Here is a 23,457-nt window from a genome sequence, read left to right as displayed (position 1 = left end):
TTTGCAGAAGAGGCCGCTGCTGTCACAAGCTGGTTTGAGGTACTTAGCCAGTGACTTCCACCAGTTCAGTGGGTTTGAGTTTCTTTTAAAACTTGCCAGCAAACACGTACTGTTTAATATTTTTTAAATTAATTTAAATTATTGTAATATATTATAATTTAGGCCTTAACATATGTGTTAGTAATTCCAAATTAAATTTAAATAGGTTTATTTTTTAAAATATAAACCTGTATTTAATTTAAATGTAAAAAACCTGATATTATAAAAAAATCATAGATTTTTTTTTTGTCCGTCCTGGAATGTGTCTGACAGAGCCAGGTATGGGACCCTGGAGTGTGGCCTGTTGGCCAGTTCCCCTTCTCTAAACACTGGACAATAGTACTTATTGAAAGTTGCCTTTTTATATTTAGATCCTCCATTTATTCAAGATGGGCTTGACTCCACAGCCCCACTGCTCATGCTGTCTTCACCATCTTTTCTGCCAGTAGCTTTACAAGTTCTGCCTTTATAACGACCTATACCGCAGCTGGAAAACTGTGATTAATTTATCTGAAAGTTTTAATTAGCTCTGCAGCCATTTAAGAAATTAAAATCTCTTACACTGGGCTCCTTCCAGTGTTCTTGATGTAGACATGTTTTAATCCTTAAGGAGTGAACACACAACAGCGTTGCCCCATGTCAATAAAACTTGATCGTTTCAGATACAATTTCACAAAGTATTCCTGGTGAAAACTGAGTTTTACCTTTTGAAAATTTCAGATTGCTGGATAGAGCAAAATGGCTGTGAGATTTTCCTTCAAACCTCTATGCTGTATGGATGACAGCTACTCTTTCTTCTCCATGAGCACAAGGTTTATAAATACATATACTCAGGATAATGTTGTCTCCAGCAGAATGTTTTATTTTCTCCTCACATAAACAGTTCAGCTTGGTCAGTGCACCTGTGGCTAAGGATGTAAATCTTGGCCAAAACATGTAAATTATATGAAATCTCACTTCATTTATTTTACTGCATAATATAATTTTTTTTGCAAGAATGAGAGCTTGAATCATTTCCACAGCTTGAATCATTACAATCACTTTTACCGTACACACCCTGTTAGGCAGGTAAGTACTGGAGACAGTCTTTTTGGTTGTATCATTTTGAACCATTCATTGAGTTGAAAACTTTAATGCCACAGGCCAGGAGTCCTTGTACTTTTACCACCTGGGTTCATAAAATCAGGCATGCTTTTTTGTGATGATCCCAAACCTTTAGGTCACATCCCATAATCCATTGTGGCTGCAAAGGATGACGGGATTGAGATCCTGGCAAAGAACAAAGTGGCTAGTTTTCTTAGAGGGTGCTGGATGCTGCTGGACAGTAGATTGTGCTGGGAGCAATGTGGGTAGTAGGTGCCGGGGCCTGGGTAGAGGGGGTGGATTCTTCAGGAGAGTGGGCGCTGCTAGAGTGTTGGGGGAAGGTAGTGGAGCTTCAGTTCATCCCCGCTGGTCACGCTGCATTCTGCTTCAGGGAAACGCCGCCGGAAGATGGTAAGGAACACATGAGCTGTGGAGTCAAGGCTCCTTGCTCCTCATCATTTTTAAAGAGAACTTCCATGGAGCAGAATAGGGATGGGCAGGAGGTGAGGGAGAACAAGAAGCTGAACCAAGGTAGATATGGGAAGTTGTAGCCGCAGCAGCAGCAGAAGAAAGCAGGATGTCTTATTTCCTTTCCTTGTTCTGTCTCCGGGATTCCTAGCAGCCACCTGGCGGTGATTTTGCTGCAGTCCCCTGCTCATGCAACCCATGTCAGATTCCCAACTTCCAATTTGAGAAAAGCAGTCATAGTCACTGGGCCTAGCATGTCTGATTGGGAGCTGATGCCACTGATCCAGGAACCCATCTGCAAATCATTCTGGATATGAATTTTGACAAGTTAGCTCAAGTAGGTAGGATCCTAGCCCAGAGGTCTCCTCCCCAGGGCACAGGGACCAAGAACTGGAATTTGGGATTCCAAGATTAGTGCTAACTGCAAGAAATGGATCTCAAAAAGTTATTTTTATTATTTTAAGTGATGGCCAAATAAAAGTGTTTCTTGGTATCTCCTCTAAATTATCAAGTTTAATTCAAAACTCACGTAAAATCACAAGCCATTAAGAAATGATGAAGAACTGTGATTGATTGAGGGGGACCCCGGACACATCCCTAGGCACTAACCCCCCTCCACAAAGAGAGAACTTATCCTCCATTCAGAAAGTTAGGTTAGCAGTTGCTATTAATGGTAATGGTAATAGCAACTCTTCACTCCCCAGAAGGGGGTTAGAGTGTGTTTTCATCAGCAGGGAATGCTTGTGCTGGCGTGCAGAGGCGAGCAAGTCCTCATTCATAATAGCCTTAGAGAGCGTTTCCTTAAAGTATTTAGTTAGGGCAAGATCTTTCTTGATTCCAAAAAATCACAAAATCAAATCTGGTGTTGGGAGGGCAAAAAAAAGTTTCTAAATATCTTTAGCTCTAGAGCATCTTGACAGCAACCTCTTGTGAAAGGTCATGTAATTTCAGTATTCTTTTGAGGCCTTTTTTAGAAAGAATGATTACATTAAACAATATAGTTTTTAAATATATACTAAAATGTAGTGACTATATCTAGAAACTGAGAAATGATTTGTTAGTGCAAGATAATTAGTACTGTAGAAGAGTAGAAAGAAAGTTAGTGTTTGCTCTGGTGGCTTCAACATATAGCTTTGGGTAATGTCTAACATTAATTTCCACTTGTGTGACACAGAAAAATGTATGCCGTGTTGTTGTAGCTCTGTTGGTCCTGGGATATTAGAGACAAGGTGGGTGAGATAATGTCTTTTATTGGTCCAATAAATGATATTACCTCACCCACCTTATCTCTCTAGAGAAAAATGTGTTATCAGATAATCTTGAACTAATTTTAGGTTAGCACAGAATGAAGAACTTTTTTTCTTTTTTTCAAAGACTAATACCAGGTGATCTCATAGACCATGGGACACAGCAGAAAAGTATCATACTTTGTACAAGAGATGAAAGGGCCCCCAGAGCGTTGGGAATTCTCACTTATTTGACATGGCTCCTGAAAGAACAGTCGAGATTTTTTTAATCAAATGAGAGAGATTATTTGGGTAGTCACCTCACACAGATGCTACCGTATCTTAGATCCCTGTTTTGTTTTTTGTCATTTACAGATACGCTATTTCTGCATAATTTCTAGACAGTAGACTTTTTTAGAAAATGGTGTTTTAGATTACCTTGATTTATAGGCCAGCCTTTATCAAGTTGATCTAAAGAGATTACTGAAAAATGACTTTGGCTTCTGAATCTCATAGGCTATGGTTTAAAGAGACCTTAAGACAATCTATCCTTGAACAAAGCGGTTTATTGATGTACCAGGGACAACTCATGTACAAGACAAGTAGAGAACTAGTTGGTATTAATCCCCCAACTCCTTTGGCCAGTTTACTAGTAGAAATGACCTTTTAGAGTTAGGTTCCTACTCCCACCTCACCTAGAGTCTGGTAGAGCTAGGCCCTTCTTTTGTCGATAGCCACTTTGAATAGTACTGCAAAAATCACAGCAGGTATGGAGCAAGCCAGACAGAAGATAGTTACTTCTCCAAGGTTGCTACTCATTCTAGATTTCTCATCCAATTTTCTTCAGCTGCTTTAGTCCAGAAACCAAGGGTTTCCAAATAGAGCTCCTGCAGCTGCTCCAACTGTTCCCTGAGCCTGCCTGAGCAGGTAATTTGAATGTGTTGTTAAACTATGGAGAGTGGCTTGAGTGCCATATTAATAGTCTAATCCTTGTTACTCTGTTCAGCAGTGGCAATGCATCTTGCTGCTATTGAAGGGCTACTTCAGCCTTACCATTTTAGCACTTTATATTGAGGTTTGTGTTTTTATGTTGGTAACAGTAACGCTGGTTTACGAAGCCAGGGAGTTTCACGGTAACTTATCCATGCTACACTACATTTAATGAAGAGAAGAGAGTGTTGTATACTTGAACAAGTCTCCTTTTCTCATATGCTGTTTGAGAGCCACCTAAATCAATCAGATTGACACTTTTTTTCTCTACCATCCAAACAGTAAATATATATCTTAACAAGGTGAGTGTAAAAATGGGCTTTTCGTGTTTACACGATTTTTCAGCTGAGCTGTAGTTTCATATTTAAATTAAAACCAGTCTTCTGGGCCTAAAACAAAGTATGGGATTTTAGTGGAGGTGAGAGTGGCGGGGTAAATAACTTTTTTAACTTTCTGCATAGCACGTGTGACTTTTCAGAAAATCCTGTTCACAAAAAATGTCTATTTCAAAAACACCATCAATGACCAAGTATAAGAAATATGCTGTACTGGAACTATATAGGATTCTTAACTGCTAGAGAGGTGTTAATTGTAATTTCAGATTTGTAAATTCCTTGCGTATTATTACAACTGAAACAGACTGTGGCCTGCAAATTCATTGCCTGGAGTTGTGACTGATAAAACAGTTTGTTAAATCTTTGGCACACTGCAAGATTACTAGAGAGCAGCATGACTTCTTTCATGTCTGCTATATGATCTGGTCTCCATCTTTATAAGCATAAGTCGGATAAAGGGTTTTCCATAACATTTATTTGCTGTATAACTTTGATATTTTGATGCTATAGAGAGTTTATTTAAATGTTATATGCTAAAATAAACATTTTAATAAACATGTAACCTTTTGTAAATTTCAGGTGACTGGGTATTTCCTGAAAATTGCAGTGACAGTTTTCAGATGGAGTCTGATGGACAGTCAGTAGCTACCCACAATACATCCTGCAATAATTTATCCCTGCCACTGAATACTGACGTTGACAGTGAAAGCAAGCAAACAGGCGAACACCAAATAAGCCATAAAGAGATTTTCACATTTTCGTCGCGGCCTCGATCAGCTCCTCATGGGAAGTCCCCGAATATGTCGCCAGAAGGCTGCATGTCTCCTTTGGAGTTAAATGAAAACAGTGATGGGGTCTGTAGAGAAGCCCCAATGGAAGGTGACTTTTTTGGAAGTGACAGCAATGAAGAGGTGAGCTTCTCTATACATGCAATACTTGATAACACACACTTCATCCTAAAACTCTGAGGGTGAGATTCTGCCCTCAAGCTTATGGCTATACAAGGGAGTGAAGCCCTTCCCACCTCATAACCTCTCGCATTTAGCAGCAAGTTAATCTTGCTCAGTTTGTGTCTGTGGGTGTAGGAGAGGTTGGGGAAGCTAGAGTTCTGTCCAGTTTGCAAGTTGGGCAAGGGATGAGGAGTGGAAGGATTCACCCTTCCCCATCACTCGCAACATACAGATCTGAGCCTAAGAGCTTAATCTAGCTCTTTATACATTTATACAAAGTATGCATCGGGGTCACTTTGCTCACCATTACTTCAGAATGTAGCCAAGACATCTCAGCGATTTAAAGGCACTCAGCAATACTGCACAGTATTTTAGGTAAGGAAGTGAAAAACACTGCTTACAACAAAAATTACAGGGGAAGTTTAAGTAGGCAGGATGTGATTTTAACTATGCTGAAATTTGACCAGAAGGCTGGGTCCGATGCTTGATTTCTCTCACTGGTCACCACTTCAGTTTTACATCTTATCTGAAATGTGGCAATGCCATGTATAGTTCTGGGTTTTTATTCTGTTGCAGTGTGAAAATTTTTGAGCACTTGGATTAGTGAGAGAAAAGAAAAAAATCATCAACTTCTAATATATTTATAAAAATGAAGCAGATTGTCATGTCAGTTAACAGTTGCATCAAGTTGTTATGGTAACTGCCTTTATTAACATTCCAGTCTATTTCATTTTTAATTATAGAACTGTTTCTTATCATTCTAATCTTTTTCTCACAGACTGGGAAGGAAGTACAACAGAATTATGTGATAGCAAGACAGATGAAACTTTGCAAAAATACTGTTCCATTCCTCCTGGGAAATTATTTTGCAGATGCTAACTATAACCAATAGGGGGGTTGTTTGTGTATATTTTGTTTTCTTTTCACCTTAGACCTGTCAGACCTCATTATTTCAAATATGGTCCCAGAATTTCAGAGTTAAACCAATTAAAGTTGAGATAATGAATCATGAACAATGCGGGGGTCTTGTCTCTACCATATGGTGTCTGTTCTGGACCTCTTTAAAATCCACAGAGAATTTCTATGTCAATTATGCTCAAGAAAAGTCAGACTGGTTACTAACTGAAGCTAGATTAAGAAGACAGTTCTAAAACACATCATTATGGTAAACTTTTCCCTGTGTTGTAAATCTTGGTATTTGATTCCTATGTATTTTTATAACGTGTGTGTGTGTGTGTGTGTGTGTGTGTGTGTAACACAATAAAGAGAAATTTTTCTTCTTCAATTTAAACCAAATTGATTGCAAGACTCATATATTCCAGTTCAAATATCTTTTCAATGTACAGAACCAGTGTTTCTGCTTACTCTTATTTGTTATTTTGTACCACCATAGTGCTTAAAAAAAACTCTACTCTGCTGGTTCTGTGAGGTTTTACGCTCTCTCTCAGACCTTTGATGTTAATATTAATGGAGGATACATCACACTGCTCAGGATCAGACTCGTAGTTCTTTATATAATGTAAAATAGACCTGAGGGCATATGGCTAACAAGAGTGTAATGAAGGAAAATTTCATATATTTCCCAACTATCCTTGAGCTTTCAGTTCATATGCTAAAAGGCATCATTGGCTGAGCTTGCAAAGGCCTTACACTAAATTTAATAGATAAGGCGGGTGAGGCACTTCTGTGTTTGTATGTCTGTATGTAACACATTAACTTTGAATGCCACTTCTGTAATTCAGGGAATGTTCTAGGCATCAGTGGCAGAACTCACTGATTTGGGGAAAATTGGGAAACCAAAAAGAGGGAAAATGGGGGACAGTGGAGCCATTGTCATCTGATTATCACATCCACGGATAATTGCACGGGTGCTTGAAGCTATAAATCAGTGGTTCTCAACCAGGGGTATGGGTTCTCCTGGGGGTACGCAGAGGTCTTCCAGGGGGTACATCAACTTATCTAAATAGTTACTTAGTTCTACAGCAGGCTACATAAAAATCACTAGCAAAGTCCATACAAACTAAAATTTAATACAATGATTTGTTAATACTGCTCTCTATATTATATACTGAAATAAGTACAATATTTATATTCCAATTTATTTATTTTATAATTATATGGTAAAAATGAGAAAGTAAAGCAATTTTTCAGTAACACTTTTGTAATTTTATGTCTGATTTTGTAAGCAAGTAGTTTTTAAGTGAGGTGAAACTTGGGGGCACGCAAGACAAATCAGATTCCTTAGAGGGGTACAGTAGTCTGGAAAGGTTGAGAGCCACTGCTATCCTCAGACAACTGATAGATGGCGCCCATTAATGCTTTCTAACATAACAATGTCCTGCTCTTCCTGCAGTTTAACATGTTAACACCCTGAATGTCTTATCTCCCAGACAGATAATGGGGGGAGAGGCAATGGGGGTATGCACACAACCTTTGGCATGGAGGGAGAATGGGGAGGAAGGGGGAGAATGGGTTGCACACACACAGCCCCTGCCATGAGAGGGAGAACGGGGAACCCTGGCATGGGAGGAGGAGGGATTGGGGGGAGGTGCAGGGAGTCCCTGAAACAGAAAGGTTCAGGGAGCTTGTGGGATGGGAGGGAGGGATGCAAGGTGCCACTGTGGTGTGCAATGAGGTTGTCCTAGAGACACTACAAAGCATTCAACCCCCTAGTCCTATTGACTTGTGTGAAAAGTTACACATGTGTAAGTGTTTGCATGATTGGTACTCAATACTATAGGTAAAGGCTTAATTTTTAAATAACTCTGAATACTGAACAAAATGATTAGCTCGGTAAAGTGAAGGTAGGTTTCAACATTTCATGTAATCTGCTTCATACGGCATTGCGAAACTGAAAAACACCTAAGAGAGTGTGTGCGCTCTGGGAGAAATTATATGTGATCCCAAAGCTGGCAGTGACACCATTGTGTTTGATCTTGGCTGTTCTCACGAGATAAGCAGGATGGGAGATTCTCGGTCAATACTTGGATGAGAGTTCACTAAGGGACTCTTAGGTGCTGGAGGAGGTGTGGGTGATGATTCAGCATCACTCTTGCAGCCTGTACTTAACCATTGTCTTAGCATGCTGCTGAAGGTGCCTTTTGTTCAACTAAGATAGAAAACTAAGGGCTGTGGTCATTAAAAATCCCATGTCATGTTCATAAGAAGGGAAGTTCTCTTTCCTAAGAAAGATGGCATCATTTGGTTCCTTTTAATAACCTTAATAGTAACTGTTCTCACTGCCCACAGAGACATAATAATCGTTATTTTTTACTCCCAAAGAGTGAGCATCTATCTTAAATACAGTTAGAGAATTCTATATGCTGTATAATATTTCTCAATATATCATGATAATCATTGTGTTTTCCAAGGTGTTTTGCAAATGATCAGTTAGCTGACAGGTGCACGTACAGTTATTCATGATCCCTTTAGCAAATGGAGGTTATCCCTTCTTGTCAGGAACAGCAGATTTTAAATATTGTATAAACTAAAACCTACTGTATGCCAGTAACTACAGAGAAGGACTTTCAGTTCATTTATTCTCATATGGATTACGTTAAATAATGTTAGTATGACAGCTAGCAAAGCACTACATGTACAATGCTAAAAGATCATTTAAAATAAACAAACCTACATTACAATAACAGTTAGAGTTTTTGCTTAATTTCACTGCCAGTTTACTCATTCAGAGTTAAGGCTTTCTTCCATGTGAAAGGAAAGTCAACGAACCAGAAAATTATTTAGCGTTTATATTTTGCTTGTATTCTTGCACTAATGTATTTTATGTTACTTCTGTAGTCAGTTGTGTATTGATATTCGAGATTAGGGGTGGGCAAACTTTTTGGGCCGAGGCAGGGGGTTGGGGTGCGGGAAGGAGTGTGGGAGGGGGTGCGGTGTGCAGGAACGGGCTCAGGGCAAGAGATTGGGGCAGAGGCGGGGTACTGGGTATATGAGGGGGCTCAGGGAAGGGGGTTGGGGTACAGGAGGGGTGTGGGGTGCAGGAGGAGGCTCAGGGCAGGGGTGCAGGAGGAGTGCAGACGCGGGAGGGAGCTCAGGGCAGGGGGTTGGGGTACAGGAGGGGTGTGGGGTGCGACAGGGGGCTCAGCAGGGAGTTGGGATGCAGGAGTGGTGTGGGGTATGGCAGGGGGTTGGGGTGCAGGAGGGGTGCAAGGTGCAGGCAGGGGGCTTACGGCAGGGAGTTGGGGGGCAGGATGCAGGAGGGGTTTGGGCTCCGGCCCGGCACCGCTTACCGAAAGGTTTTAGGCTAAAGCAGCTCCAGGGTGGCAGCAACGCGCACAGGGGCCAGAGCAGGCTCCTTGCATGCCTGCCCTGGCCCCATGCGGCACCGCTCCAGGAAGCGGCCAGCAGCACATCACTGCACAGCCCCTGGGGGAAGGGTGGGCACAGGGCTCCGCACGCTGCCCTTGCCACACCTCCAGGTACCTCCCGTTCCCAGCCAATGGGAGCTGCAGGGCAGGTGCAGGTGCCTGGAGGCAAGGGCAACACACGGAGCCCTCTGCCCCCTGGGCCGCAGCGACGTGGTGCCGGCCACTCCTGAGAGCAGCACGGGGCCTGCGGCACCACGAGGGGCAGTCCCACGGGGCCAGATCCAAAGCCCTGATGGGCCGGATCCGGCCTGCAGGCCGTAGTTTGCCCGCCCCTGTTCTAGGTGCTCATTTAATTTTTCAAATCATTATTTAATTTGCACAGCAAAAACAAACTATAGAAAAATGTTTTACAGTGGGCTGTAAAGTCAGGACTATCACACAAGATCCTAAAAAAGGACATGAGACTGCTGACTTATAGTACCTGTTATATTAGCACAATCTAAGACACCCTTGTAAAATCATCATGAATATTCCTTAATCCTGGGACAATATCTGTTCACCCGACTTTGCCGTTATTATAATTAATAAATAATAATAAAACTATAATTAAAAATGATATTTACTCACCCAGTTAAGTTGCATTTTTGCAAGCCTACTCTAAAAATATCTTGAACCTGATATGCTGAAGATACTTGATGTTCACTGTTTTTCTATATGTTTGAAAATCACGTATCGTGAATGTATATCTAATTTTAAAAGTCACAGAAACATATAAATACAAATAAAATATATTTTTTATCTGTGGGCCCATCACTTCTAGCCTTCTCTTTTTAGGTTAGTTGTTTTGATCATGTCACTTCTGATTGCTTTGTACTGTGCCTGGTATTTTATTCCTTGGTTTGAATATAAAATCATTAAGATAGATTTACTGAGTGCACCTATGATGTCAGCTAATACCATCACAGCAGGATAAGTAAGCCAGCGGGATTGCTTTTTCGTGAAATAATGTTTTTACCAGTCATGTTTGTTTTACAGTTGGTGACTGTGGATTGTAACACGTGAAGCCAATAACACGTGAAGCCAATATTGGCAGATAGCTGGGTATTAAGAACAGACTGCTAAAATAATTTTCTGTTTGATAGTTCTTATAGATTCTGGCTCCTGACCTCTCACCTTGATTGAAACGTTTGGGATATACCAAGCAGCAGGGGGAAATTACGCTGGAATAAGATATAGCTATGGTAGAAAGAAGAATGTTCCCCCTTTTCTAAAATTACTGGCATTAATTCATTTTAGGACCATCACTTTGAAGCATCTTCCTGACAAAGAATGTTTCTGCTGAGGAACCAAGGTCAAGCCTGTAGTGCTTTGTAAAGAATGAAGCTTCTGCACTTCTGTGCAGTCCAGATGTCTCAGGCTGGGGGAAAGGTCCATTCCAGAAAGGAAATCATCAGGGCACAAATTTTCCACTTTAAGCTCTAGGGACCAGTTTACCCTGATCTCACATCAGGATAAATTTGGAATTCGTAGAGCTACCCTGGTTTTATTCCAGTGGAAGTTAAATCAGAATCTGGCCCCCAAAATTGTATGTTTATGGAAGGGAGTTATGTACTTGTGACTCAAGTAGTGAGTATCAGTGCATAAAGACTCACTAACCTATGAATAGGGCCCTTCGTTTTTGTTTTTTATCAAAAACCTCCAAAAAATAGCCAGGTTTTAAAAAATCCAGTATTTGGATATTTCTGATTTCTACCCACATTTTGTACTTGCTTGAACTCAATGGACCCTGCTCCTGCCTCAAAGACTCCCAGTTGGATGGCACAACATGCCTGCACACGCCGGTTGATGGCATCTGCACCTGTGCAGAGATGCGAGATGCGAGACTGGCAGGTTGTCTGCCAAGAATGCCCGACTGCTGCAGCGACAGGCTGCACCCTCTGAGCACTGGCCCCCTCAGCACAGCCCCAGGGTACAGACCTTGTTGGTCTCCCTCCCAGCCTCCTTTCCCCCCACACACTCTTACCATGAGTATCTGGCACCCCTATTACCACCAGGCATCCTCTCTTCCCCTACATGCCCCCCCATGACTACTGGGCACCCTCTCCCACCTGCTGCAACCATGAGTACCGAGCACCCCCATCTCCCACCAGGCATCCCTTGCCTCCCACCTACTCCCCCCCATGGTAGACCTAGTAAGTAGCTGGGCCTAGGGACATGTCACTACCCAGAGAGGTTTCAAGGGCACAGAACCCCTTCCACTTCAGCCACCAGACAGAGCCCCTGTCCAGCCCCCAAGCTGCGAACAGGTCATTCCAATCTCCCTGCGGCTGCAAAGGATCACATGGTGGCAGTGTCCCACCTGGCCCAGCTGATGGAGAGCGAATATTTTCTAAATTCAGCTACATCCAAGACCGCAGGAGTCTGAGCCTTGGAAAAGACACTTTGAAAAAGCTGCTTTGAGCCTGTGGAATTCGCCCGGAAGCCCCTGGTATCAAACATAACTGTGCAAGTCACCAACAGTAAACTGGTGTTGTTTGTGTAATGGGGATTCGAGATAATGGTTTCATAAACAATGCATTCTTCCTTTATTCTAATTGGGGGGTTTTCTGTCCCCCCTCTCCAGTATTAACCCTGATAATATGTGCAATTAATTTTTCATTGATTTGTCACCCATTTTTTAAATTTTTGAAATAAACACTGATAAATTCCCAGGAAATTAATAAAATAATACCAGAAAGGAAGGGCTTTACTTACGAGGCATGTGAGACCCAGGCCAAATGGCTTTGCTTGGAGCTAAGTTTCCAGGAGAAGTGATCTTTGAATCCCCTTATGCTTATGGGCTGGAGGCCACGTGACACTCAGGAGTGCCTATCCATGCATAATAAGAACTTTAGAGAACCTACCATGTATGGAACTTCCCTTCTCTGCCATCCGGAGGGAAATATTTGGTTTTCCAAATTAGTTTTCAAGCTGAAAAATGCAATCATTTATAAATACCGTTAGTGGGTAGCTATTTAGTCATTGAAACAGTTAAGTGCTGTTATTAAACTGCCAGTCCCAAATGATCAGAAAACAGCAAAACAGCTTCTTATCTTGCTGCAGCTTACCACCAGTGACTTATTCTATGTTTGTACAAACGGCCATACTTTCAAACTGACAACTAAATTCTAATGTATCTCTCTCTTCTGTCATAGACACTGTCCAATTAGACTCAGCTGTCAGCATCCGCCCATTCCATCGAACCTAGAGCAAAAGTAAGAACTCTTGCTGGTTTACAACACAGCATAACAACTGCAGTATCATACAGTGTTTTGGATAGAGCCGATGAGCTCATCTGTGAAGCCTTCAATTGAATCAGGAAATTTTCTGCACTTACATAATTAAAAGAGCCAGCATAATACAATTAAATAAGACAGCGTACTCTCGCAATTTTACTCTGACTTTTTGACATTAAGACTCTGGGTACAGAAGGCCTGTGTCCCATCTGCTCCAAGTAGGTGGCCCTCAAGAGTCGTTAGAATGATCTTCTTAAAATTACAACCCAGCAAGAGCAATCAATTTTAAGTATCCAGAAATTATTGTCCAACTGCCCATCTGCATGTTCTTTCAAGGAACAGCAATAGACATGCTAGCTCCTCAGGGAAATCATTTGCATCTTCAGTATACATATGCTGTGCTGGAGTTAATCAAACAAACTTTATTGATAGTCCTGGCACAATCTGATGATTGAATATTTAACAAACAAAATGATTATAAAACCCAAGTTCAATAGATAGGTGGGAGGGATTTAAATTTAAGTTAAATAAGTATCATCCATTTGTCTCCAATATGTGACAATAATGTGACATTTTCTTTAATAATCTGTCAAATTACAGTACTGTAATGTGACTTAATAGTGCAGGTTTATAGCATAGGTTTTAAAATAACTGTGGTGTGGCAAATAAAAGTCTGGAAAAAAAAGAGAAATGTGTCTTTGTGCTTCAGTGAAATCCCAAACTAGGGAAATAAAGCAATATTTACAACCTTCCAAAATGCATATTACTTTAGCAGTAACAAAAACAAAATGAAGAAAAGCAGCATATTAAGTGTTTATAAATTTCAAAGGCATTTCATATAACTGTAAATCTCGTATTGTGCACATAAAACCTACAAGAAAAAGAAATACTGTAGAAATGGCTACATGTGTGAAGTTTCAGATGTCTTCTATAAAAATAGTGCATATTTATGTCTTTTCCAGTTATTTACAAGCTAGTAGGGGTCAGTGATGCTAAACTAAGATATTGTTATAATCAGAGTTTATTCTCGTTTACCCTTCCTTATACATCCTGTACCTTAATACAAAGAGAGAGATTTTTCAAGGTGTTAAATGGCTTATGCCATGGAATACATTAATAAAATATTATGAAGTGTTGTGCATACATGCATAGCTCATTGATTCATGCAGGTGTTTCACAAATCAAATTTAGAAGGTTTAGCCTGAATACATTACATTCAGCCTACTTCTCTCATAGTGTGGTGGATTCTGTCCTTCTTAACGTCCTGTTTGCTTCCCTGCACGTAGCTCCTATAAGCCTTAATTCAGAAAAAAAGCTTATGCACGTACTTAACTTTAAGGTTGTGCTTATGTCCCTCTAAAGTCAATGTGTGTAAAGCATGTGCTTGAGTGCTTTGCGGAATTGGGGCTGTAATCTGATTTTAAATTGAATTCTACCCTTAAATAATATACATTATTATAAATTTGGCTTTCACACATCTTTCAGGATGAATTGGGAAGACTGGTGATTATGGAAACTATATAGAACATTAATGTTTGCTTTCATTTGACTGTTTCAGGGTTTACGTACTTTCTCGTAGCGCTGAGCTGATTTAACACATCCTCATCGTAACCTTCACTTTCTTATATTGATTCCAAAAAGATGCCGGATGATAAGACAGGAAAATAGGAGCCGTCTGACCAGAGATTGGGGAAACGCATTCTAATTGCATTTTTAAATTTATAGTCTGAGGAGATAAAAGAAAACCTTGCAGCCAAAAGGCCTCCAAATTTATTTCCTGCTTCTGTTATTTACTTTTACACTTCAGTGTTTTATATTTGCAGCTAACCTACTAATCTGCTTATAAAGTGTCATGTACATTTACAGCACTATATAAAAGGGTTTAATAAATAATATGGGTCCCCTTTTTTCTGGATTTTTATCCTTTAGAATTCTGTTTTTAAGGGAAAATAAAAACTTTGTGACTTGAGCACCCTTGATAAAAATATTAATGAACAGTTGATTGTTTTGGTCTCCATATGGATGTGGTTGCTGAAAAGTTGCTTAGCTCATTTTATAGGGAAAGCCCTGTGTGTGATTGCGGGGGACGGGAGGAGAGACTATTCTGCCGTAACACTTTTTTCTTTTATATTAAGAACAAAATCATACGATAACCACAAAAAACCTATCATTGAGAAAGACCTATATGTAATCATTATCCTCAACCCACAAAATGTTCACTGCTCGTGTCTTATGTAAACCTACTCAAAGAAAACATAAAACAAAATAAAGCAATAGGAGAGAAGTGTATTCTTCATGAAACTATATAATACAGTGCTACTATATTTGTTGTAAAGATTATTATATAATGAAGGGTTTTCTTTTAGATATGAATTTCCCCTTTTAGGGTCTAGTCCTGGTCCCAGTGAAGTGAATGACAAAACTCCCTTTGATTTCAATATCAGCAGGATTGGACCCTAGAAGGTGAAATATGCATATTTAAGGATGCAACGTTCATGTTGTGGCCATCCTTCCAACAAATACAGTAGTACTGTGTTGTGCCTGTGGGAGACAGGAAGTGTGGAACCTGATTGGATAAGGATGGGAGGCCTCCATTTCCCCCTTCCCTGTATCAATAAGGACCATGGGATGACCATCCCTAGTTTACCCAATCTTTCCTCCTCCAATATCACTTGATTTTTCTGCTTGCTGTTTATTTTTTAGTTGAAATTTTAAGGGAACATCAGAAGTGCAATTCTTGGATGTTTTGTATAGACCTTGTTTGGAAGAGGAATAATGGATTCATAAAGTATTCTTAAAGTGTTATATGCTAAATGATTTTTTTTTAGTAACTTTCAAAAAAGGGCAAGGTGATCTCTGCAGACAGATATGTTGAGGATTTCTATACAATATGTTAAAGTTTCCCCTACCACTACAATAGTCAAGCGGATATCAACATTGTTGACTTTTCCACCTTACATCAATGTTATTGGTTAGCACAAGTGTGTAAGCCACATTATACTAAAAAGTATATTTATGACATACAGACTTTTGGAATTTCCAGCATTCTGAATTAGAACAGGAATTTAGGCCTATACGTTTAAAGCATGCTGTCATTTTGGGGTGCCCAACTTGAGATACATAAACCTGATTTTTGTAAAGGTCCTGAGCACCCAACGCTCCATTCTCCTTCACTGGGAGCAGGAGATGCTCAAAACCATTGAAAAATCTCAAATTAAGCCATCATAATTAGAGAGCAATTTTGAAATCTTAGGACTAAATATTTGCAAACAGATCTTAAACAAGTGGAGGGTAGTTTCCTCTCAAAATCACTGTTGTTTTCTTTCCCAAATTTAGGATGACCCCAGTGAATTCATCCAAGGTGCTTCAAACCTCAAAACCAGCCACAGTACATCAGGGTCATCTGATTCGACAGTTTTTAAAGGGATTCCATTAAAGATGATGTCAGGGAGTCCTGAGTACTGGAAGTATAAAGGATATAGCAAACATAGCTGCCTGAAAACACTATCCTCAGCCCCACAAGATTCGGTTGTGAAAAAAGTAGAGCCTGATAACATTCCAAGAAGCTTGATGCCTACCCCCTGTCTTTCTCCAACTGGAAGTAAACCTGAATTCTCTAAGGAAAGCCCAAGCACCTTTGAAAAAACAAAGGATACATCAGTGAGTGAATTAAGAGCATCAATAAGTAAAAAGTCCCTCAAAGAAATCTTACGAGAGAATTCAAGTCTGAAAGCTGAGACTCCTGTAAGTGATTTTGCTTTGGAATTAAATGATTTACATTGTTTGAACAGAAAGGCTGTAACTGGGTCCAAACCTATACTAATGTATATCTAATATATTGGGTTTTAGTAAGGGTTTTGACACAGTCCCACATGACATTCTCACCAGCAAATGAGGAAAATGGGGTCTAGATGAAATTACTATAAGGTTTGTGCACAACGGATTGATAGGTCGTACTCAAAGAGTAGTTATCAATGGTTCATTGTCAAACTGGGAGGATGTATTTTGTGAGGTCTAGCGGGGATCAGTCCTTGGTCCGGTATTATTCAATATTTTCATTAGTGACTTGGGTAATAGAATGAGAGAGTATGCATGTAAGGTTTGCAGATGACACCAAGCTGGGAGGGGTTGCAAACACTTTGGAGGACAGCATTAGAATTCAAATTGATGTGGACACGGGCAAAATGAGGTCAGACACATACATGGAAATAAGTGGCAGGCTGCAACTTTTATTAAACTTTAACAAAGTAGAGGGGTGCTACCAGCCCAACTCCCATATTCTCCTATACCAGGCATTTAATTGAGTCCAGTGCAGGGGTTACACATATGGCTCCTTGCCAAATAACCCATAACTGCCGCCAGGTTACGGGGCTTCTTACCATATAACCCATAATGCATGGTAGGTCTCTGCTCTCTGAGTCCTAGCACCCTTCTCCACATGAGGGGGGACAAATTGTGCAGCAGGGCGGGGACCTTGGCCCATGAAGGCCACAAGGTCTCGCCCTATCCCATGAGCCCAAGGCCCAACACCAAAATCCCACGTCTTTTAACTCTGGGAACCATTCATTTTATTCTCTTAATCGCACTGGAAATTGGCCACAAGTTGCAATGAATAAACAACTTTACCCTGGTACCTTAGTTAGGTAATAAGTGCATCCCTGCTTAACCCATTGTGGCTTGAAGGTGCTGCAAGGAACTCCCTGGTCTTTTGCCAATTGGCCCATGATTGGCTAGACCCGCAGCATCTGTCAGGCCAGGTTCCCATTCCTAGTGCAGGTGGGTAGGGCAGGCTGCTGGAATGGAGTCAAAAGAGCCTCCACAGGGCCCTTAATGCTGGGCTAAATCCTGGCAGCTGGGGAATGCTAGTCAGTCAGCATCCCTCTCTCCCAGCTGGCCAATGAGTGCCAAAGACTCCTAGGGAGAGGAGCTACATAATGTCCCTTAGCAAGTGTCTCTCTCCCTTGCTACTGGGACTGTTCCCCTTTCATCACTGGCCCCATCAAGTTCCCCCACCCATTCTTGCAGGTGGGTGGCTTTTGGAGAATTGATCTGACTTAAAACAAGATGAAATTCAATAAAGGTAAGTACTTCCCTTAGGAAGGAAAAATCAAATGCACAACTGCAAAATGGGGAATAACTGGCTAGGTGTTAGAACTGCTGAAAAGGATCTGGGGGTTATAGTGAATCGCATATTGAAAATGAGTTAACAGTAAGGTGCAGTTGTGAGCAAGGCTATTTTCATTCTGGGGGTGTATGAACAGGAGTGTTGTACATAAGACCTGAGAGGTAATTGTCCCACTCTACTTGGCACTGGGGCCTCAGAGGGAGTATTGTGTCCAGTTCTGAGCACAATATTTTAGGAAAGCTGTGGATAAACTGAAGACAGTCCAGAGGAGAGCAACAAAGATGACAAAAGGTTTAGAAAACCTGACCTATGAGGAAAGGTTAAAAAAACCTGGGAATATTTAGTCTTGAGAAAAGAAGATGGGGGTGGGGGGCCTGATAACAGTCTTCAAAGGTGTTACTGGCTGTTATAAAGAGGATGGTTGTCAATTGTTACCATGTCCACTGAAGGCAGGACAAGAAGTAATGGGCTTAATCTGCAGCAAGGGAGATTTAGTTTTAGATATTAGGAAAAAATTTCTAGTTATAAGGTAGTTAAGGTGTGGAACAAGCTTCCAAGGGTGGTTGTAGAATGCCCAGGGTTTATGTGGCCTTCCTGAACGCAAGGGGCTGGACTAGATGACATCTTGGTCCTTTGCTGTCCTACATTTCTATGATTCTATAAATCATTAGCATCAGTTGAGAAATAATAAAATAGTATATATTTCATCCAGATATATGCAAAATATATTTCACCACATCTGTGTTTAAAAAGCATACTTCAGTTCCCAAGTTTGGGTTCTTAAAGTTGCATTGCATATAAAATAGCACTGTACCTACAAACAGAAATCGCTAGGGTTTGCAAACAAAAAGATAATAAGCTTGAATAGTCATACAACTCAAGTTCTCAAAGTGTGTGAATTACAAATGCAGGCATAGTTTTGGGCAGAAAGGCTAGGAAGAAAAATTGATAGAGTTTCAATAGCAATCTACAGGAGAAACCATAAAACGATCACTAGTCTGTGCACTTCATAGTCTCTCTGCAGCAGTCCTGAACAATAATAAATGATCTGATTGAAGGCTAACAGTAAGGCAGTGTCAGAGACTAAATCCCTGGCTACTTTGGGGACTGTGTTCAAGTCGATCAAATTGATTTTTTCCCCATGTGATTTTTTTTTCCCTCTTGTATTCTCCTTATGGCTACATGCAGTGATGTGAGAATAAATTAGCCCATTTCACACAAATGACAGGACATTACTTAAGCGTTAAGGATTTTCTTCTCAAGTTATGTATTAAAAAGTCTGCTTTGAATGAGAAATTAGTTTTTTACTTGCAAGCACATTCTATAGGCAGCAGATCAAAGAGCATGTTCTTATGACACACTTTAGGCAGTGTCATACTTTGCTGTTTGGAATATAAGCCTTCTTTTCCCAGCTCCTGGCCCATCCTCAATCCATTATAAATGAATTGCACTTCTTCCTGAATTAACTGGGGGTAGTCCAGACATGTTACTCAGGCTTCTGAGCATGGCCTCTCTCCTTTCTTCACCCACCAGAACTTCTGCCAGTGGAGGGGAAAATGTGACGCTGGCACAACCCTCCTAGCTGTCATCTCTAAAACCCAGCTATAATGTTGATTTGGGGACAATCTGTTTTCTAGTTCCTGCCCTTCACAAAGTCACAGAATCTTTCATGAGGGCATCTGTGTATTCCCACTTGTGGGATCTGGCACCCTGGTGTCAAGTTGCAGAACTGCCTTGAAAAGCCATCTCTGTTGGGGGGGCGGAGGAGGTTCACGAGATCTTGCATGAGGGTGGTGGCATCGTCCCATGGTGTATAAGGCAGTGCCACCCCACAAGCAGCTCAGTCCTTCTCCCTAATTGCAAATTTCTAATGTCTTCTAGCATGCCGCACTATAGGGGAAGGAGGGCAGGTAGTGGCTTTAGTTTTAGCCCTTGCTCCATGGCTGATAGCCTTGTCCATTACATCCATCTGTCTATTCATGGCTGTTAATTTGTACGTGAATGAAATAGTGCACACTCACATATGCCAGCTGGTCCCTTCAGGAGAGTTAGTTTCTTCCAATGTGTAACAAAGTGCATGGCAACTGTCACCAACAGGCATGTTACCCATTGTTCTTACAGCAGGTCATCGATTCCAGGTATTCCCAGCAGGAAAACTACTGGATCACACAATCGTTGTGTTGAGATAATATAGGAACAGATTCCCCAAAAGGCTGTTTTAGTGGTATTCCCACTACTTGTGGGCAAGGAACCTATTGCTCCATAATTTCTCTAGGAGTTTTGGGGTTATTTGTCCTATATTGTTTCCAGACTCCCTGAAGTGATAGGCTATTGCTATAATGTGTTGTAATGCCTTTTCTGGAATATAATGCAGATTGTGGACTTTTTTTTCCAAAATATCTTCCCACTACATCATTGTAATTCTTTTTCTACAGTCCTTTCCCAAGCTACCATGTAACACAGATTCCAGGGACCATTATGATATCTAGTCTAAACACAGGGACAAAAAACTTCCCCAAATTAATTTCTAGAGCAGATTTTTTTTTTTAGAAAAACATCCAGTCTTGATTTAAAAATTGTCAGTGATGAAGACTCCACCATGCCCCTTAGTAAATTGTTCCAGTGGTTAATTACTCTCATCGTTAAACATTAATGCCTTATTTCCAGTCTGATTCTTTACCTTCTGTTACTTCATAGCTACCTGCTCTGTTTCTGACTCAGAGGGCTTTGATGCTAAAAGGAAGTGAATTCCTTTCTATGATTAACGCTCCTGTACAAGTAAATTGTTAGTTAAAACCTAGAATGGAATACTTGTGGCACCTTAGAGACTAACCAATTTATTTGAGCATAACCTAGAATCTAAATCTTAAAAAAACCTAAATCTTTGTTTTTGTGGCTCAGATCAAACTTGCAGAGTGTTAGAATTTAAAAAATATCATTCTTCTTCGAGTACCGGCTCTATGGATGCTCCGCTGTCGGCGTGCTCGCGCCCCTGTGCTGCTGATCAGAGAACTTTGGTAGCGGTCAGGTCTCACCATGATGCTAGCCAGTGCACACGGGCTACCCCCCTCAGTTTCTTCTCCTTCAGGGATGGGGCAACACATGCTGGGCAACGCTCTCCTTCCCTGGGACAGGGACCTTCTCTATGCCTTTCCTCCATTTCCTCTGCTATCGAAAGTCCTATTAAAAATAAAAAGAGAAGGAGAACATGTCATACTGGTCGTTTTGGCAAAATAAGAACAGACTTGGTACCATTACCTGTCACAACTCATGACAAACCAGGCCATACCTCCTCTCGCAGAATGAAGGATGTACTCTACATCCCAACCTGGGGATTCTCCGCCTAAAGGCTTGGCTCCTTTATGGTTCCAACACATAGAAAGCTCCTGCTTGGAGAAAGTACAAGAGGTATTACTACACAGTAGAGCAGGGAAGGGCAAACTACGGCCCGCAGGTCAGATCCGGCCCGTCAGGGCTTTCAATCAGTGTTATCAGGTTCACAACATGACACCTCCAGCTGATATTTGTACACTCCCTGAGGCTGATCTCCATATCAGTCACCTTCCTTGGGAATGGCCCCACCTAAGAAGAAGAGGAAGCTACTCACCTTGTGCAGTAACAATGTGTGTCGCTATGGGTGCTCCACAACCCACCCTCCTCCCCTCTACTTCAGAGTTCTTGTCTGTGACTCTGCGGTAGAGAAGGAACTGAGCGGGGTTAGCCCATGCCTGCTGGCTAGCCTTGTGGCGGGGCACAAGGAGAGACAGCGCATGTGCGGGCCTAACAGACACTGCTACCGAAGTTCTCCAATCAGCAGTGCAGGGACACAAGCACACCTACTTTGGAGCAGCCAAAGGGACACGTCTCGAAGAACCATGGTAACTACACAAGGTGAGTAACTTCCTCTTTCATGGTCCTGATCCTCTGTAAAGTGGACTCAGTGAGACAATTAAAAATAGTAGCACTCAGAAAATGAGCACGTGTAGTCGTTGGGGCACTTCAAGTGCAGTGAAAGAGAAGTCGTGGCTAAAAAGAGAAACAACTGAAAAAAACAGGACAGCTACCTCAGGGGTGGAGAATGAAAAACCTCTGCTAATGGTCCTTCCTCTCCAATACCTTCTTGCTGCAGCTGAGAGTAAGAGTGGCAACTAGGCAAAAGTTGTGTAGGTCCACAAAGCACATTGGGGCAAACTGAGGAATCTTGTGAGACTGAAAACTTATTTATTTAACTGAAAACTTCTTCCCAGCAGGAAGGTTTTTTCAAATTTTCAATGCCCTATGAAACGAGTTAATTTCTTCATCTTAAAAAAGTACATGCATGTTTTTTGTTGGCTGAACTGGTTAGTTTTTAAACATGGAAGGGAAGAGCTGTCATTTTTCCTTTGGTCTCAAATGTTTGGTTACAATTTCTAACAGAATGGTTAGACTCTTAATGATAGTACTCTTGTGTATAAAGTTACTAACATGCATAAAATGTGTTTGCAAGATGGATGTGGCGGTATATGGATGGCTGATACGATTTTTTTTTTATTGCCACAAAATATATATATAGCAGATCTGACAGACTTACTATTATTTATTATTATTTGCATTACTGTAGCACCTAGGAGCCATAGTCATAGATCAGGACCCCATTGTGCGAGGCATTGTAAAACAGAGAACAAAAAGGTGGTTGCTCCCCCAGGATCATACATTCTAGGTATAAGACAAGAGACAACAGATGGATACAGACAGAAGGGGGGAAATACAGTGGGACAATGCTCATCAGCATGATAGGCAGCATTTTTTGACAGACTTACACGTATAGTATTTGATCAAAGTTTGAAAATATTTTTTCCACTCAAAGTCTTTATTTGGTAGTCCTCTGATGCTTCTCTTTGTGGTACTGCTGTTCCACATTGTGTCCCAAAATTGAAAAGATGCTGATTCACTTTCAATATTGCCTTGTTTTACCATTAGAAAACAGGCTCCATTAACAAATAAAATCTTATATTTTTTCTGATATTAGAGTATTATAAAAATATAGATCATTCCAGGCATTCTAAAGTTAATAGAGAATCATAGAAATGTAGCCCTGGAATGGACCTCAAGAGGTCATCAAGTCCAGCCCAAAGCCCTGAGGCAGGACCAAGTAAACCTAGACCATCCCTGATAACATGTTTGTCCAACTTGTTCTTAAAATCCTCCAGTGATAAGAATTCCACAACCTCCCTTGGAAACCTGTTCCAGAGCTTAAACACACCTTTTGTTAGAAAGTTTACCTAATATCTAATTGATATCTCCCTTGCTTCAGATTAAGTCCATTACACTTGTTGTACCTCCAGTGGACAGGGAGAACAGTTGATCACTATGTAAGGCGTACGTTTTTAACAGTGAGAGTAATGAACCTTTGGAATGAAATTGGATGTTCTAGGAGTTCTTTTGGGGGAGGTCTATCTCCTGCAATGTGTCTCCTGTGCCTCTTTGCAGCACACACGTGGTGAAACCGTCCTCTTTATAACAGCCCACAACATATGTGCAGACTGTTATTGGGTCCCCTGCAGTCTTCTTTTCTCAAGACTAAACATTCCCAGGTTTTTTCATCTTTCCTTGTAGGTCAGGTTTTCTAAACCTTTGTTGCTCTACTCTGGGCTCTCTT

The 23,457-nt window shown here is 41.0% G+C and overlaps 1 protein-coding gene across 9 annotated transcripts in view; it reads left to right on the top strand.

The window, feature by feature from the left end:
* The window catches only part of CFAP20DC (CFAP20 domain containing), a 171,430-nt gene that overhangs the window by 82,331 nt on the left and 65,642 nt on the right, over positions 1-23,457 (top strand). For 7 of the 9 annotated variants that reach the window (XM_084634935.1, XM_084634931.1, XM_084634930.1 and 4 more), the window contains 2 exons: positions 4,721-5,052; positions 16,031-16,438. In XM_084634935.1, coding sequence (XP_084491061.1) covers positions 4,721-5,052; positions 16,031-16,438 — 740 coding nt within the window. Of the gene's footprint in view, positions 1-4,720; positions 5,053-5,869; positions 6,323-16,030; positions 16,439-23,457 lie in introns of those variants that run through there. The other 2 variants (XM_084634937.1, XM_084634936.1) reach the window with 2 other exon arrangements.

This window comes from Lepidochelys olivacea, assembly GCF_965140295.1.
Source record: "Lepidochelys olivacea isolate rLepOli2 genome assembly, chromosome: 7".
In the NCBI taxonomy this organism is placed as follows: Eukaryota; Metazoa; Chordata; order Testudines; family Cheloniidae; genus Lepidochelys; species Lepidochelys olivacea.
The sequence above is the reverse complement of the archived record's forward strand: the minus strand, read 5'-3'. Positions and strand labels throughout refer to the sequence as shown.